The sequence below is a fragment of the Trichogramma pretiosum genome, unplaced genomic scaffold, assembly GCF_000599845.2.
Source record: "Trichogramma pretiosum strain Unisexual culture from Peru unplaced genomic scaffold, Tpre_2.0 scaffold97, whole genome shotgun sequence".
In the NCBI taxonomy this organism is placed as follows: domain Eukaryota; kingdom Metazoa; phylum Arthropoda; class Insecta; order Hymenoptera; family Trichogrammatidae; genus Trichogramma; species Trichogramma pretiosum.
In genome coordinates, this window is record NW_019640794.1 from 28,350 (window position 1) to 47,998 (window position 19,649).

Below are 19,649 nucleotides of genomic sequence, written 5' to 3' on the forward strand. Positions count from 1 at the left end.
TCATAGAAAAGTACATTAATTTTATTTAATTCTTGAATAGTTCAAGCTTTATGATTGAATATTCCAAAACGAATCAAACTAAAATTTCTTTGGTCTTGATGTATTCGAAAAAAAATAATGTGTCAATTAAACATAAGAACAACGATGTAAGAATAGCGAATTATGAGATATGTTCATTAGGCCACTCGGCGTCGTCGTCGTCGTTGGATTTCCCCTCGTACATATCGAGCAGCAGCAACGAGTGGGTGCGTAAACACGCAAGGATTGACAAATTTACATGGATGCAGTGCTCGATGTACAGTCCCAAGCTCCACGGCATAATCCGAAATAAATTGCCAGAGTCAGCGGCGACGCGTCTCTCTATTTTTTTGCAGCATCCACGACTGACTCGGAGTCGGGCGCCAGGTCGATTTTCCGCCAAACAATCATCCCCTCGAGATGCCAAGCAGCGGCAGTAGCGATGCACTCGAGTGTTCGACCAGGTGAATCTAAATCTACGAGCGATTCCATGTGGGTCGGGGCAGGGCAAAGAGGGGCTGGCATGGAAACGCTTATCGGACTCGCCGTCGGATCAAGCTCCTGCGACTGTACCAGACGAATATATATCTCTTGCCATTTCGCTGTTTGCATGTTGATTCATTTGTACTTTTGTAAAACGAAACGATCAATAACAGTATACCAGCGAGTTAGCAACAACACTTTTTTTTAAGTATCTGAAGAATGTTACGATAAAGAGTGTATTTTTTAAAGTTCTATATCATTATTTATTTAAAATTAACTATTTTTGAGAAAGCGTGTTCAATAGATCAATAGAAAATAATAGATTGCGGCACCAGCGCAGTTAAAAAAGAATTCGTCAGATCACATGTTGCGTATACTACTATTCTCGAGTCTGCTAACAGAAAATAACATTTTGGTTTTTTTTTACTATAGGCCTGAAATTGATTATTTTTATATTTCACTAGTTGTTGTAAAGAAAGAATTAATTTTTTACTTAAACCTCCATACATAATTCATTTATGTACTCTTATGTACTCTCCTATGTACTCTCCATACATAATACATTAATATATGACTTAATTCTTATTTATGTACTAGTTTTCAAATAATTGCAGTTAAAAATAATTTTAGTGTATAAATGTAATACTCTAGCTCTGGAATAATTATTTGTATTTTTAAAATCGCTTAAGGGCTCAAAGGTAGCTTAAAATCGAAAAAATTTTTATTTCATTTTCGAATAGAATTTTTTGTCCCCTTTCCATTGCTTTTTTCGAAACTTCAAAATTTTGATCATTCTGTGAGATACAGCTGTTTCCGTGAGCCATTTTCGTATATTTTGCGTGTTAAATTTTTTCTTCTTTTGCGTTTTCTGGCGTTTTACGTTTTTACAAAGTACAGGTCACTTGTCGTAACATTCAGAGCGTACCGATTGAGTTATAGCACCAGGGTCGTGTATACTTCTTCAGAACATCAATGGTTACGGTCACAACCTCGGGCGAGGTGATCGAACTCATAGGTCACTTTTAATCAGTAGATTCATGATGGAGGTCACAAAAAAAAACATAAAATGAAAAAAAAATTGTGCTTCAGTGTTTGTGCAGGGTGACCCAAAGGTCGGATCGGCCTGCCCGAGGTTGTGACCGTAACCATTGATGTTCTGAAGAAGTATACGCGACCCTGGTGCTGTTACTCAATCGGTACGCTCTGAATGTTATGACAAGTGACCTGCATTTTGTAAAAACGTAAAACGCCAGAAAACGCAAAAGAAGAAAAAATTTAACACGCAAAGTATACGAAAATGGCTCACGGAAACAGCTGTATCTCACAGAAGGATCAAAATTTTGAAGTTTTGAAAAAAGCAATGGAAAGGGGACAAAAAATCCTATTCGAAAATGAAATAAAATTTTTTTTCGATTTTAAGCCCCCTTTGAGCCCTTAATAATTTTAATTCATAAATTAAATTGAACATAGATAAGAATAGACGAATGATCAAACGAGCCGTTTTTAATCGTCATGTCAATGTTATCTATTAACTTACCGTAAAACCAGCACTGCTTCTCTCCAAATCTCGGCCTGAGGAAGGTCTGGCCGGGTGTCTCGGGCAGATGATCGAGGAACGCTGCGAGTCCGGCGACGATAAGCGGACCGCCCCAGGCGTATGCGCTGTAGAATCTCAGCCGTATCATCTCCTGGCCTTTTTCGAGGTTGGCTGGTCTCAAATCTCTGCAAAATACAAAATGAAAGAATTTTTTTAAGTTCACTCATGTAAAAATTTGAAAAGTCAATGTTTGAACCATTGGGAATCAGAAATCGTTAGAATTTCTGAAAATTTTACTGTTGCATCAATACTCATTACTATCGTGTATTTAGATAGGCAATAAGTTATTTCAAACGAAGCCAGAGTCAGTGAGGTATGCACCAAATGCTTGCAGCGTATTACATATAATAATGCACTGCCCACATATTCGGGAAATGCACAGTGGTATAAGCACGTACAGATGTTGCTGATTCAAACTGGGCATGTAACGCAAACTTTGTTAATAGGAGAGCAACTAATTAATGAAAACACGCAGTTCAGCGGCAACGAGGCTGCATCGTGTTTGGGTGACGCCGGGCTTTTAATAGAAGTGCGTGTTTAGAGGTAAGCCCTGCAGTACATGCGTGCAAGCTCGCGCGTGGGGCAGCCGACGTAAGTGTGTTGTTCAAATTTCGAGTGTTATAATCCACAGATTTAAGGGTCGTTTAGCAGCAAGCTCCGACGCATAAATGTCTGCAAGACATGGCGTAAAGAAAGTACTATGGTCGCCACTTGAGAGAATTAAAAAGATAAAGGTTGTCGTACAAGTCGTTGAAATTTATTTCGAAATCGTCGATACCTGAATTAGGCAAATAATGATTTCCAGCTAATGTATGCGAAAAATGTTGTCGTACAGCAGAACGATGCGGCGATAAATCGCAGACGAGAGTATTTTTTAAAAAATAATTGCCGCACTCGCTCGACGCCATGGCTCGTGCAGAGAGTATATTTATGTGGCGCGACAGGCGTCGCTTTGTCTGCCCACACGAATTTATAGAATCGCTATATGGTGTGAGGCCATTTCTAACAGGTCCACGCGCATAATTCTTTTGAGAGCTCGGGCGGCCGCGCGAGAGTTCACGTTCGTTCATTCTAATTAATATCTACTATCGGTAAATCAGTGCGGCTAAGAGCCACTATACTAGCTCTCGTACCCGGGAGAACATTTGTTGTATCTGCATAAGGAAACAAATGATCCGAGGCACAATTAGAGTGAGAGAAGTTCCTTAATTATGCATTTTAATCTTGAGGATGTGCCGTGTGGTTCTAAAAGGGAAAAAATAAATTTGAAACAAAAATTTCAATGAAAATTATTCATGAACTGGTCGTTCCTAAGCTCTTCCTAGTTAAATATTCAAAGCTGTGCTTTCCATAGATGAAAACTTTAAAAAAAAATGGTTTTACGAGAGAGTCTCTCAGATTATATTTGTTAAATTTAATGATACATCAGTATGCAATGTCAACTATTTTTATTGCGCTGAATCGAATAGCTCCGGTCGTTTTAATTACGACCACTCAGTCACAGTGCACAAGTTGACCCTTGGCTCGGACGAGTAAGAGCGCTGCTTTATATTCAAGCGAAAGATTCAATGTCCCGTGCGCAACGTGGAATTTTGCATCTTTCTCCGTTACCATACTTTATCTCTTCCCACTCTGGGTAACAGATGGTCAAACTTGATGCGAGAGATGGGCGCAATACCGAGAGATCGCTTTCGGTGTACATGAGCTGCTACGGGTGTCTAGTGCCTATTCTTCACGAAGTACAGCGAGCAGACAACGCTTCGGAGGGCTCGGTTTCATCAACTTCTAATTAAATTGGCCTGTAAGAGACTAATTCAATTTCGACCAACAACGGACGTCCTCAGTCATCGTCGCTGCTAACTTTCGCTTTTGGATTTTAAATGCTAATCGTTGTTCCGCTACTCGAAACCACTGCATCGAAATTCATGCGTCCGTATATTTTCCCTTAGATAGCTTAATATTCATCATATATTATGTTATTCGCTTTATTTGACGTATAAATTACGAATTCTAGCTATAAAAAATGATTTACTTAAAGTTATATTATTCAAATGAATATTCATGTAATTTATTGGACATGTTATAAAACGAAATTAAGAAAGAATATAATAAAATCAAGCGTATATAAAGATTGAAGAAAGAGGTACAGCGTTCGCATCCTCTTTTTGCTATTAAGAGTTCATAAATGATTAAAGAGGCAAATATGAGCAAGAGGCGTACAAAGTACCAGAGACAAAAGCCATTAAGTAAAGTTGGTAATTATATTAACGCTAATTTTATAAACTAGGTGTGCTTCGCATGCAATTTTTTTTTTAATAATTTCACTGATCAAATAATAAAATTTGACAGCGGTTAAAGTGCTACATCTCTTTCAAGTGTAAAAAGCTCGAATACAGTCTAAATAGGTTTGTTAAAACTCAATTTTTTGAGTATCGTAAATTGAATTATTCCCTATCTGTACTGAGATAAGTACTTTTATAAGTACTCCTCTTTTTATTTTTCTTATTTACTTCATATTAAATTAAAATTTCCATCTCGTATGTGGATGCATATACTATATTTCAACCATATTGTGTCGCACGCAGCGTCGACTACTTGCGTCACAAGCTGAATGCAAAGGAAACCGCAGAAAATACGAAACTCCAAGCAGTTAGTTTGGCCGGACAATGAGCGCTTTCGCGAATATTTTAGGCACAGCCAAACGAACGTTGACAACATAATACGCAAACGGTTTATTTCCAAGATTTAATACTCACTGAGATCTCAATAACGAGGTTATTGTGTGCGGCGAAATTCTAGATAGGATTCTATCTTGACTTTTCATTCAACGTGAGATACTTCGCGCGACAACTACACACTTTTCAGACTATGTATATGAATATAAAATGAGTATTTTTAAGCAATAAATTTACTTTTGATCCATTTTGACGAAAGGATTTTAACAATATTTAACAATTATTCGAATGACCATATTCTGAGAAATGAGCCGAGCGAAAATTCAATAGGATTTATCATAAGTATTACAAGTGAATAAGATCATCTCGAAATAACCGATTGTGCCTGCACTTGGTTTTTCACTCTTACTTGTTCGTTACTGCTCGCGAGCAAGATAGGAATGCAGAAAGTCAAGAGCGAGGCAGCGAGCGAACGAGGCACCTTCAACAATCAAGCCTAAAGCACAATGGTCAATACAAGCACACGCTTGCAAATCAGCTCCTTAGTAAAATTCTAGGTAGTTTCTTTTTCTTCCTCTTTGACTGACCACTGCGGAAAATGGCTTTCGAATAACAGCCCCGAGCTTATTTATGCACATGAGCTCTCTTCATGTGCGGCATTTAATACCCAATGACATACTAATAACTATGTTAAATCTTATGGATTATGGTTTCGGATCCACGTTGAACGAGAAGACATATTTATCAATAAATAAGTATCACCTTTGACCACAGTGTTAATATGCACATCAATAACTGATGCACATTAAATTAATGAAAATGCTGTTTTGTATGATCTTTATAAGTTTTCAAAACTATGTTCATATGAAATTTGAAAATAAATGGAAACGACGAGGAAAACTATCTGTGAATTGAATATTGCCACTTTTTTAGGTCTTTGTATTATTCTATTTGTGAAAAAGCTCCGAATTTGTTTCTTTTATGTTTATATACGAGTGTTACTAAAAAAGCATAAGTTTCACATACTTTTTGTGGTTTTTCTATGTATAAAATGGAGCCAGCGCTTTGTTGGACGGCAATTGTACTTGCAAGAAAATGCGAAAAAAATTTTTCGTGTATTGCGAACAGAAATTCATACGAATAATTGTTCGGTAAAAGTTCTATGGACTAACAAACACTAGCTCATTATATTTACTTTCAAAAGTCATACAGAGTACAGACATTGAAAGCTCATAACTAAAACAGTAATAATAATAAAGGTAAAATAGTTCATTTTAAAAAACAATCAGTCATTATGAAGGTATTTGGACACTTCATTAATATATATTATTTATTCTTTTAACAATTATATTCAAGAAAAAATCATGACAGACGATCAAACTTTTTAAAGAAGAAACATGGTAATAAAGACAATATTGAAAAAAGTAGCTTTTTGGAATTAATCATTTTTATATTTTCAATATTTGACTCAAATGCATGAGTTATTTTACAAGAATCGAATTTTTTCTAATTTCAGTCCTAATTCCCTCAATTTTTGTTTAAATTTCACATTCAATATAATCTAATGGTCTCCGTTCTATTTGTTGAGAAAAAGAAAACCGTGATTTACCATTGGTTGCAGGTTAAGATACGTCTGAAAGTAAATAGCTTTTTTTCAATGAGTAATTGCGTAAGGTATTTCGTAAAAAAGTTTTGCTTTACTAAAAACTAACTGTTCTTTCAAGTTTTATTTTATTTTTGATTATTTTTTTAATAGCAGCAGTCTATATATTTTTGTTTTTGATATGCTTTTTGTTTAACATCGTATATTTTATTGTAATTTGTTCTTTGTATTTTTCAAACTCGTTTAGTCTTCATTCGTGTTTCTGAATCGTATACAAATGAGATTATTTTGTATTTATCCATTCTTTTGAGTTTTTAATCTTTTACAATAGAGCTGCACCAAAAAAATTAAAATGTCATTGCATATATGATTTGCAACGACGGTTGATCACTATCATTCACGAAAGCTTTGCATATACGTACGTTTGTTTTCTCTCAAAACATTTTATTAGGAAAATATATGTTTTGCTCATTCTTGTACATACAAGAATTCATGGAATTTAATTTTTTAGAAGCATCTTTTTCAAAACGTTGAAAAGTAAAATATTTATCAAATTTTTCGTTTTGGTAAACGAAAGTGTTGCAATTATTTTCAAAAATGTCATAATAAAACTTTAAAGTAATAACTATCGAATATCAATTAATGTATTGAGTTAGAGCATTTTGTCTTTCTTCTCTATAGTACTTAATGACATGGCATTAGAGCTTTAAAATTTTGCTGGCAAAGAAAAACTTGAAAGCCAAAGTCTGATTCTAATGAGGAAAAATAGCTCAATCAATTAACGACCAATGACCCTCCACCCTCATTAGTGCAAATGAAATTTTCCAAAAATCAATATTTCCGGCTGAACTGAGTATAGAAGCTATAGAAATGTTATAAACACAGATATGGACTATCCCATACTTACGCAATGTACAAACTTTTAAAAATGCAATGAAGCAAATTAAGGTCAATTATAAAAACCCGAGGTATGAAAAATTTCATAAAAAAATAAATAAAGAAATGTCAATAATCAGGGTAAAGTACATATCCGCTATGGAGAACGGTTAATTTCATATTGTCAGTGCTTGTCTGCCGCATAACAACATTAATTAGGACTTGCGAACTCGGTGACAACAACCCCGTGATCAATTTCACACGGTTTTACTGTCGCGCGTACAAAAGTACAGTCAAGAGGCAGGAGTGATCGTGAAAAAATCCGATTGCAGTTACAACGGTATACCTTTTTCTCGTTGGAATTTTCAGTCTCTCTTTCTGCGCACAAGCAGTGTGCTGCACGCCTTGGCTGTTGGCTACGGAATAATTACACAGCCCCCGCGCGTAAATCTGGAAAAACAGGCGATGAGAAGGCGCGACCAGCCCGAAGGAGGTTGGCGTGGCAAACGAGAAGCAGCGAGAAAGGGAGGAACAATGAAACTGACAATTTCAGGCAAGCCTCGACCTCGCAGATAGTAATAAGAGTGTGCTGCAATCCGGTTATCTTTTTTCCAACACGTCGTATTTTGCTTTTTTTCGGCACGGACACAAACACACAAGTTCACGCGTACGAGTCTCGCCTTTTATTTGTTTCACGAAAGCTTCATGCGTTTAACTGCTTCTTCTTTTTCTTCTTTTATTTCGTTGACGCTTGTGTGCTTGGGCGCCCGCACAACGCTAAGAGTAATGAGTATCACTCGCTTTTGATAAAAATCGCCAAAATGATGGATAGACGTTTTTATTGCGTTGTTGAAGTATCTGCACTACTTTTCTGGTCACAAAATGATAAATATTATTAGAAATAAGATTGCATCTGTGACAGTGTAATTATTTTATTAAATAACTTAGTGTGTCCGGTAACATTTATAAGATGCTTTGTTCGTTGGGCTGCACCATCCAAAGATGTGTCTTACGAAAATAAAAAGAGGTAAACAATAAAAAGAAGCGAGGCAAGACTAAAGTACTGCGCACACACAGTGCAGGATAATGAGACCAAGCGGAGGACGTCATTCACAGTCGGACTCGAGATTAAGATTGAAAATCGCGCTAAGTTATGCTGCTAACGAGATACCCACCAACTCTCTGTCCTTCAAGGAACATCTTCGTCCTTTTATTACGCTCTGAATGCAGATTGTCTGTGGTAACTGGCAATATTTATTCAGTTTCTTTTCTTTCGAAATCCATTTTTTTAAAAGAATCAAACGTACAACAAAATTCTTGCTTGAATTATTCAGATTAACTTTGGAAAATGTAGAATTTTAAGACCTGCAAAAGTTATTCGTTCTCATCAGTATTATATTTGTTCGTATTTTTAGTAAATAAAAAATCTTTTGGGACACGAGAACTTTTGAGTTTAAATAATTTTTTCGTATTGGGAGATACGCCTGTGTAAATGAGTACAGTAGCTGAATTTTTTTCTCGTTAATTTTATGTTAAAAAAAATTGGTATAATTTTGTTTTACAGAAAATTCATTTGAAGATACATGTTCACTGCGCTTGCCACTATTTGACATTCAACAAGAAAAAAACCTGTATTAAAAAAGTGCAAATTGGACAGAAGCTTTGATATATATCTAATAAAGATGAGGTAAAAGCTGGTGTATCTGCGAGAAGTCAAAAGAAGGAGAATGAGAAAGCAAACGAAGGAAAGACAGAAAAATAAATAAAGAAAAGCGATGGAAAACCGAAGAGGCGCAAACGCGCTGTACTGATAGAAGGCGAAAAAAAAGTCGGAAGTACCATGGTAATACCATGTTTTTCTAACACTAGAGGCTCCTCTCGTTTGCAATCAACTGAATCGTCGCTCGTAATTAGAAGAAATTGGATCGGTAGCTGCTGCTTCGTACAGCTGCTATACACGGCGCTAAAGGAAAATATAATTAATTGCCATTTCCACGAGTGAGAAAGAGGCTACAGCACGGTCGTTGCATTATACATAAATATAAACGCGAGCGAGCTTTGCGCGTATAAACGCTTTAGCACTTCCCTTTGAGAATGCGTAATTTTTTGTTTGTCTCTTTTTCGTGGACCAAAGCGTATTAAAGCGAATAAAGAATATGATTTCTGCATTTCACCCTTTGATAATTAAGTCAAGCATTATAGAAAAAGCATTTGAATTTTTTCTTTGCTATACAAAATTCAAGAAGTCTTTAAGGTAATGTTATTTCTTGGTATAATAAAAGTTTTCGGTTTTACTTTCTGTTTAATTTAATGCAAGCCCTTTTGAGGAACTCCACAACGAGCAATGCTGAACTGTATTTATAACAAAGAGAGAGAAAGAAAGAGAGGAAAAAAAGAAACACGCGTACTTGTAAACCTATTTAAAGCCATCCACGTTGCAACTTTGATAATCGTTATTAACGATGATCAGCTCAGTGGAGAGAGAGTTTGACGAGGGGCGCACAGCGGCAGCACTCATTGAATTTCTGCGCAGCCATGATTTGATTGGCAATGTACAACCTCATATAACGACGCGCTTACGCCGATTATTACCAGCTCGTTATCTGTAACGCATTCACGTTCAATTCGCTTTGGCATATCTCAAATTATGTGCACATGTTCAATCGTACTAGAGGAGAAGCGCCTAATTGCACCGAACGCGCGTGCGCCTTGACCAAGTGGCACTGCACGTTGTGTAATGGATATTCGATCAGCCTTGCGCCGACGTGTCTGCGTCGAGTATATTACTTCATTTTTTTTTGCTTCAAATTTTATTCATTATTATTTAACATAATGGTTAATTAGCCAAGTCATGCAAGTGCATTTATAAGTATGACTGTCCATATTTGTACTAATCTTGCATTTCACTTCTCCCCGTACTTTAAATAATTAATTTCCACGTTTTTCACTTTCTTTTGTCGCAAGAGTATCATAATCACTGCATGAAATTGGTCCTTAATAATCATTGTATCACATTGATCTTTTCAAGACGTGGCATGCAGACACAAAAAATATGACGAGTCCGCGGCGACGAGACTCGATACGCCGTCAACGTGTTCACGTGCACGCGAATGCACACGCAACGTAATCGTCTCGTCCTTTGTATTTTCTATTTTTCGATGTAATGCACCTTGATGATACATTCGAGTTGACACGCACGCGCACAGCGTGGGGCCATGTTTTTCAGCATTGGCACGTCCGCCTTTTGATATAGAAAGCGAAACATCACCGGATCCGTACAAGCCTATAGGAGGATATGGTTTTCAAATGTTCAAGCTCCAACTTCATTTACATCCGAGAACGAGTTAGGAGCGCGTTCGCATGCCTTTGTGGGTGATATTTGTTCTTGATTAAAATGAAGATGTAATATAATCTAGTCTTTTGTTGACTTGGGAAATTTGCTAAAATTAATATTTGCCAACACCGAGCACGTGTCGCTTTTGCTTACTTTTAATTTTCGTACATAGAAGCTACACGTACATGTCTTTCGCAAGCTCGCGCGCCGCATACGAGTGCGACGACAGCACTTTCATATCTACGATGTAGTGAGCTCGCTCGATTTTATCGGGCCAGTCTTTTTAGGCTTGGGGGATAAAATGATTTAATCGATCTGTGCGCCGAGCAGTAACGTGAGTCGAATACGCTGCAACAGAGCCGTAAGAAGCGCGCGAAGCTTCCGTGCAATAAATTGTATTGTAGATCGTCATCCAAGGCAGTAGTTAATGGACTTTAACGAATGTACTTCTGCAGCGTTTAATTAAGATAAGAATCCTCCACGATTGAAACGATAATGAAGAAAAAAACAACCGAACATTATGACATTGGAAATCCGGAAAGTATAAAGTAATATCGCGGGTGGAAATCTTCTCGCGTACGAAGAAGGCAATTAGCTCACTTTCACATGGGGGACGCAGTATATGTATACACACACACACACACACACGAGATGAAGTAAAAAGTTCCGGGCCGGCCGAAAATTCAATTATCGCGGCGCACGCGCGTAATGTACCCTAAAGTATATCCGCAAACACGGAAGAATCTTTCAAATTATATATATGTATAGACCCATGGGTTATCCTATGGCGTGGTAATTGCAGACCTCAGGACTTTCAGCGCATGCGATGATTTATTACATCACTCCAGAGGAAAATGGCTGCGAGGCGAGATCGGTTATAAATACTTTTTGCTCAAAACTATTTAAAAGATTTAACTTTTTTCTTTTCATCGCGTTATTACCGTTGAAGATAAGGATTAAAGTGGAAAAAATTTTTATTCGATGGTGTGATAGGAAATAAATACACCATAGTTTATGCCTAGTTTTGAAGATAGAATTAGCGTATATTTCAGATAGCTGCGGTAAACTTTTGGCCAAACAAAATGTTTAGCGATTAGTTTTTGGCCGTGTACAAAATTTTTAAATGGGGTAAAAAAAGGAGTAAAAAAAGAAGTAAAAAAATGTTTAAGTTACGCAACCTACACGTAAGCACACATTCACTCTTTTTCCCATGCATAAGTATTGCACACGCGCATAAGTATGTATATCCGAGTTGTCACATTTTTTTGTGTGTGAGTGAATGAGTGAGTGTGTGAGTCAGTGTGTGTAATGCGTGAGGTCGCAGCAGCATTCCGCGGGATTCGGTTACCGTAAACGTCTGGTGTTGCTGTTGCAGTTACGGCAAAATGCCCGCCAAGTTCGTCTGCGATTTACGCGAGTTGAGCACTTGCGTACGATGGCCAGTGCGAGGATTGATGAATGGCGAGGAAGTGCGAGAGTCGCCCACCTACGCATTCGACAGAGTTAACGTGCGCGTGTGGTGCGAAATCGAGCCTGCATAATTAATGAAGTCTTTGTACTATAAAGCCGCTGAATCATTTTTCAGTAAACGGATGAAAAGTACAAACGGTGATTTTTTTCATAAATTTATAAAATGCATTGTTACTCTGGAAATACATGTTTCAGTAGAGACTCTTGAAGCTCAATCGCGAAGATCAATAGATCTTTGTTCGCGTGTCAGCAAACGTGCTACATTGTGCGGGTGAACCCCGTCATCGGTATAAGGATTGTTTTAAGGGATACGAGACAATCCTTTTCGATGCTCTTTTAAAAAAAAACAGAAAGGGTACAAAGAAAAAGAAAAACTGATGCTGCTACAATGGCAGTTTCTCACGAAAAACAGAGTCGCGCAGATGCTGTATTTTATGCAGACATCTCACGCGACGCAACGAAGGAAAAACAAGCTCGAATCCTTTTTACACCCATATATTATAATATAAATCTCCTCTCCTGGTCATATCTGCTAGCACTATGGACTGCATACGCACAGGCCCAAGAAAAGCGGCCTTTGTATTTATTGACGAGCAAATGTCCTCAATGTGAAAATTTAGTCATTAACTTGAGCTTTTGGAACGTACAAATACAGTTTTGTTTCATGTCAAAGCCATGCGTTTGCTCGCCATTTTACCGTTGGACGGTGGCTGGCGTATTTCTGTCATTACGATGGTAAAATAGCGATTTTATCTGCTCATTGTCACGACTTTGGCTACTTTTTATATCCAGTTAAAGTGGCATTGGCACTGCTGTCGCACACCGATATATGTATACGCGCGTAAGCGATACTTGAAATAATTGCAATTTTCCGGGAGCGTCGGCAGACGATGCGACAATTATGTGATGTAATAAATACCTTTCAAAATATTTATAGACTGTAAATGATTCTGAACCGTAATGAATTTGAGGATGCAAGAGTATGTGTTTATAACGTAATTTTAAGCATCGAATGCTGCGGTGAAAAGTAAATTCGAGTGATTTGTCTTGTCAACAAAAACACAACACAAACCCCATGCAGTGTATTATTTACAATGGTAAAATATACAACGTTGAATAAATAGATTATAGATCCAAGCAAGAGCTTAGCGCATCGAGCAAGCAAAGTTAAAGAGCATCACGATTCACTTGCTAATCGAATTTCCTGGCACAAGCTAGAGAGCGAGAGAGATCTTTCAACGTCACGTATCGTACTGCGGAAATTAGCCGACAACTGCGCGACGCAACTCGATCAAGCTCGGCAGCCAAGTCAAGTTCAAGGGCGCACCGGTATTACGGAATCTCCGTAAGCTGAGTGAAAGTAAACGAAAAGAATCGCGTCAGAATTTTTAATCCGCTGCAACGAGGCGAATATTAATTTGGAAGAGCAGGACTAACTCTTTTCACGATTTCAGTTGTAGAAAGAAGTATAAGTCATGCGAAGCTTTCAATGTCGTACAGCGTTGACGCAACGAAAACAAAGATGGCAGCTAAAATAAACATCGCAAGTGAAGAGCGAGTGAAAATAATCAAGACGTCATTCGGTGCCGAATTAAAGCGCATTTATACATTGGGACGTAATTGTGAATTACGTTGTTGTAACGATAAGTCAAGAAGGAAGACGAACAAGTTTTCGATTTCAATAAGAATCGCATTACGCAGATGCCGCGCGCGATTCCTTTGCGGGGAATTATCGGATTGCATAATAAAACTTAATTTCCTCTCGAGGATTGGCGTGCGTACGTCGTATCGCGCGAGAGAAAGCTGCGGAATCATCGAAGGAGCAGGAAGAAAAAAAGGGGAAAGGCAGTTACACGCGAGACGCAACACGAGATGGTTTTACGCGGGCGAAGCTGTATTAAACGCGCAGCTTGCGAGAGAGGTTGAGACGCGGATGAGGATGAATCTCACACTGACAAATACATGGCGCGCAAGTTGCGGCGGTGCGGGCGGCGGCACACCTTAATCCATTATCGGATGTATCCCTGTGCGCGTAGCTCACGCACGAGCTCTAAGAATAACCGGGGATCGTATTTCCTTGGCTTAAATTTACTTTGCAAGTGGCTTTAATCGTAGTTAGTATTTGCATGTGGCGGTGCGCACTATATGCCTCTATAGCTTGGTGGATCCCAGCATCTCTCGAGCAAAGCTCGTGCGTATAGCTATGGTGGCAGCTGCTGCTGCGCTCCGAAATATACATAATGCATTCGTTGCGTGCGTAGCTCGCCTATATGAGCAAATCCACAGGTCCCAGGAATATGGAAAAATGCTTTCACCGATATTTTGAGTATATTTTTTGTAGGCACTTTTATGTACAGAATATGAGCAATCAAGTCTTCAGAGAGAGGCGTTCAATCGTACGATATCATTGATGTGACGACTAATAACTGTAACTCAGAACTTATAAACAAAAACTTGAAAGCGTGATTTGTCATATTCCATGCATAGAATGCATATGAAGAAAATCATTACGAAAATAACGCTTGTTTACTATTTTTGCTATGTTCCTGGAATCTATAAATACAATCTTCCATAGTCGTTACACGCAAACTAAGGGAAAATTGTAAGACCCGATTTCATGCGTTGGTTTTCAAGATAAAATGTGGATTCGCTCGTATACTCTCAGTGCGCATATTGAAAACCTCCTCCACGTGGAGCGTTGCTGTTGCCTCGCTCGTCGAGGATCCTCTCCCGCGTGCGTGGATAGTTTGAGAATTCTATTTGCAATCTTCACGCTGGTACATGTAACGCCGAACCGCAGCTCGCAAATTAACCAAATGCGCGCTCAACTGTTTCCAGGCGCGCGCCAAGAAACGATCGAAGCGTAATATGCGACTTTTTACTATTTTTCTTTCGCTCCGAGGCATAGATCATTCTTTTACGATTCCACCTTTATGTATCGCTGAAAAACAAAGAGCTCGTATATATTTCGCTCGAGCTCGGAAAATAATTCTTCCTCGTGGCTTTTGATTAAATAGTCCGTTCGCGCAGAGAGGCAATGAAATTGCTCGAGACAAAAGTGGCGCCGAACTTCCTCTTTCTCTCCCTCTATACAGGGAGCTCTTTCCCTCCTTGCTAGCCGATCTCTCTCTCTCTCTCTCTCTCTCTCTCTCTCTGCTCGGCAAGTCACGTTATTGCAGGCACGCCAAAAGCTGTTCCTACTTGCATGAAATTTCCATGCCAACCGAATAAGTCATATATCTATACACGAAGCTGTAAGGTACGACTGGCGTCGAGATTTCGACTGCGAGCGCCGTGTGTATAGCCGTAGCCTGAATGAATATTCGGCCGCGGTGTACATACATATTGCGCGCAGAGCTGCGACTCGAATGAACAGATCTCAGCGGCAAGGCCAGAAGTCGGCGAAATTCCCATTAGCTCGCCGGCGGCTATGTGCAAACGGGCGATAGCTCAGAGGCGGCCGCGTTGCAAACCTTTAGGGCGAGAGATCGATCGAATGTTTATGAGCGACAATGTCTGCTTTAACGATCCCGACGTCGGGGCTCTCGAGCCTCGTATGTATAATATGTTGGCGGAGCTACATATCGAATCGACCTTTATGCAAGCGTAGTAATTGCTTAATGGTAAAATTCACGTAATTCATATTTTAATACCAATAATTTTTTTATACATTATAGAATCATTTTACACTTGCGGCACGCTTTGAGCATTAAAGTACTTTGGGTTTATTAATATTTACTTCAAAGCTGCATAATGATATATTGCAAAATAAATTTGAATTTCTCGCCTGGAAACGAACATATTTTACAAACAAGTTAGCTTTCTCAAAATCTCTGATAGCAAATCCTCTGTACTATTATTTGAAAGCTTTGAAGTTCTATGTTTAACATATATGATCTATCTTGCTTTTTGGAAGTCATTGAATTTGTTATATGATGAATTCTCGAAAATTTTTTAATTTTAAGCAACTCACATGTATAGCCAAATTGAGTTATCGGAGAGTTTGCAGTGAATATACGATTTGTAAAACAAGAGTGACAATTGCACTTGATGCATTACTAAAATTCATCATTCATCCACGTAAAAACCATTTCATTACGAATAAGGTTTTGAAAATGCTATATAAACATTTCCGAAGAATTTTTTTATTGAGAGTAAAAATATTTCATAAAAATATCAGCACAATAAAGTTTTAGAACAAAATATTTTTTTGCAAATCAAAAAGAAAACAATTGGAATGCAGTGTCTGTTCTGTATACCAGATGCTCGTCACATTTTTTTATTTTCGTAGCAAAAATGCATTGAATGTACCGCAAAATTTCGCTCCTAGCCATTACCTGTAGTGGAGTAAAAACCGTTTATGCCGGTATACCTCTGGCAGGTGCGCTCACTAACGCCGCAGTTTTTTTCCGAGTTTCACTTGTTATTCATTTTAATGTTACGGTGAACAATGAACAATTTCGAACGAATGCCAGATGAAATCATTCAATGTTTTATTTTTTAGTTATTGTTGGTTATTTTTATTGCACGCCCATGAAAAATCTTTAAAAAAAATCATTATTACTAATTTATGATGAAAAAAATGCACTATTTTACTAGATTATTTAATATTTTATTCATTTTCAGTACCGTACTTGTGTGTGTCTCACATTTACCAGAATATTTTCCCTGATGTCGCAAGTCAAGTTAATTTGAACATCAGAACACAGTTACAGGTGATCTAAATCAAGCTAGAAAAATGTCAAGCAAACTGACGCACGAAGGATAATCAGAAACGAGCCATTCCGTATGTTATAAAGCTCATTTCCGACGTTCTAGGGCGCGGTTATGCCTCCCGAGAGCTATATCATGCGCCGCTTGAGAGCTAGTTTACTGGCTGAACGCATGATACAACGTGCAGGAATGCTATGACATTGACCAAGTCTAAGCTTTTTCTCTGTTTCTTATACCATCTTTCTCGGCTTCGTGTACGTGTCGACTTGCTCGGGATCAAAGATGGAAAACAACCGCTAGAAGTACGTTGATCTCTGCGCTTGTGTAGCTCTGCTCGATCTTAAAAAAATACCCTAGAATGTTATTTCCCTTTTCTGCTAATGCGTGATTACGAACGACTTAGTGGACCTACCGCATTCAATTATCGCCCAATATATTTTATTCGTTCAAAAAAAAAACATCTATACTACCTCTTCGTATAAAAGTTACAAGATGACGACAATGCATTTCTCAAGTTTTTCATCAATGCTTTTATGATTTTTTCAGATTCCCGACATTTATTCAACAGTTATATGCATCTTTACGAGATCAGGTCTATCACACTATTTACCAAAATAGATCAAAATATTTTCAACTTCGTTCGTGACACTTTTAATTAACAACTGTCTCCGCTAGCTTTATTCATAGTGAAATTAAAAGATGCATGATTTCTGTAGGAGCTGATGTAATAAAATCAAAAATACTTGAGGAGTAACTATGCCAAAAAACCTGATAATCCTATGCGATTAAGAGATATATACGTCATTATAAATAGTATAATTATTAAATTTGTCGCTTTAACTATGTTGGACAGTTGATGGTATGAATTAGCGCCTTACTTTTTACTATTATCAATAAAGCTTTATAAAACTAGAGAAGTACCAATTCAGTGAGTCTTTTTATATTTTTTTATTTTAATTCTGTGGAATGAAGATGACAAAGGAAAACATTCGTAAAGCTATCACATTAATGAATTATATATAAATAGTTAAAAATGTCGACCGTCTAAACAGTGCACATAAAAGCTCGTTGATTATCGATTGGCGATGGATTTTACCAGAGATAGCTAGCGCAAGTTTGTAAACAGCTCATGTATATAGCGCAGCAGTGAGATATGTTCGAAATCCGCAAAGCCTATTAAGTCTACAAGCTGCCGTCCTCAAAGGAGAATTCCATGATTGGAACAGCATCGAGGCACCGGTTCACTGGGGCAGCGGTACGACCAAAGCTACTCTACGTCTTCTATATAAGTTGCCGCTTGCTATATATACAACCGAAAAATACTGCTGCTGCACTCTGTGTGTATTTTCTTCCAATTCCGTTGGCAAGCGCACTTTGACGCAAAAACTATCCGCTCGTTTCGTCACCGGGGAACGCTCTGTTGTTTCGAATGCATTTTACTGTGACGAAGATTGAGCGCAAAGTTTTCGCCGGATTCGGTCGCAAAATGTTATTTTACTTTCTGAATAAAATGGGTATCGATTAAAATTGGATACAATTTTTTTTTAATTCTACTATTAATTCAAAGGTTGAAAAATCATATTTATAAAGAATTTTTTTGTTACGAACACTTCAAAAAATACATATGAATGCTAATTTCACACTTGGAGTTGTAAATTCATATTGATTTCAATATATAAGTGCACGCGCACGTATACTCATGACTTCGAATGCAAGCTACGAGAATAAGATTCAAGCTCACCTTTATCGATTTATCTAAATGATAATACATAAATTGTCCAACATCATAATCTTTATTTTTTACTAAGGTTAGAGAACATTTTATATATAAAGATAAGATAGTGAACATTTTCAATGCATCCGAAACTTTCGAACACCGACATCGTAAATATGCGTTCAAGTAATTGCTGACCTATCGTAGGCAATGAAATGAATTTAATAATAACGACTGACATCGTCACTTCTTCGTAGATTCAAGTAAATTATAAGAAACTGTGAAATTATGAAGTTATATTCGTGAACTGCTTCACAACGTGGCAGTGCGGCAACGAACATAATAAAGTTTTCAACGCTTGGTGCGCGCGCGGCGATGTTTAATTAGCATCAGCTTTCAATTCGCTGGATGCACTCGTGAGGCGCTCGTTGTCAATTAGGGATTCAGGCAGAGGAAGAATGCAGTGGTGCAGAAGTTGCAACAAGCCGCGCGCGCTCGTATATATATAACGTATGCTGCGGCTGCATCGCTCGGCTCGTGCGCGCGATCATTTCTAAAACTGGGGCGCGAAACTTCCCATGGCATTCTGACACATTATATAGGATACAACAATGGCTAGACGCTGATTGTCGGCTGCTTGTCGCTGCGTCATATGTACGCGGCGTTCGACCCTCTGGAGATTTTGAGGACGAGCGTTTCATGCGAGTTGTAGCGGCGCATACATACACAGACGGATAGACGTGCAAGAAGAATGAAGCTACAAAATTGTTCCTAGAGGCTTCAATTCCTAGGAGACTAATACGTATACATTGCGAGCATTACACAGTACTACCAACTACTTTTTTATTTTTTCCCGCGTCGCTTTACGACGCACGACAAAGGATGGAATGCTTTAACGAGAGCAACTTTATCTAATTTTTCAACGTTTTCACTCACAATGAAAAACCAACGTAAAGTTCATTATTACCTATATTATCTGTCATTTTGTTCATAAACGTTTCAGGCTGAATTTTTCAGTTATATAAACAATTTACGAATCATCAAAGTTTAATGCTCCTGAAAATTAACAATGAAAATTGACATTAAAAAAGTGCATGATTAGGCATTTTAACATATTGACTTATTATTGATATATAATTAAATTATTTTGAATATTTTGATTTGCA

The 19,649-nt window shown here is 37.9% G+C and overlaps 1 protein-coding gene across 1 annotated transcript in view; it reads right to left on the minus strand.

Moving 5' to 3' along the window:
- LOC106649991 (probable G-protein coupled receptor Mth-like 1) overlaps positions 1-19,649 on the minus strand; it is a 50,288-nt gene that overhangs the window by 7,207 nt on the left and 23,432 nt on the right. The window contains exon 5 of the mRNA XM_014367752.2: positions 2,039-2,223. Within this exon, the coding sequence (XP_014223238.2) occupies positions 2,039-2,223 (185 nt within the window). The remainder of the gene's footprint in view (positions 1-2,038; positions 2,224-19,649) is intronic.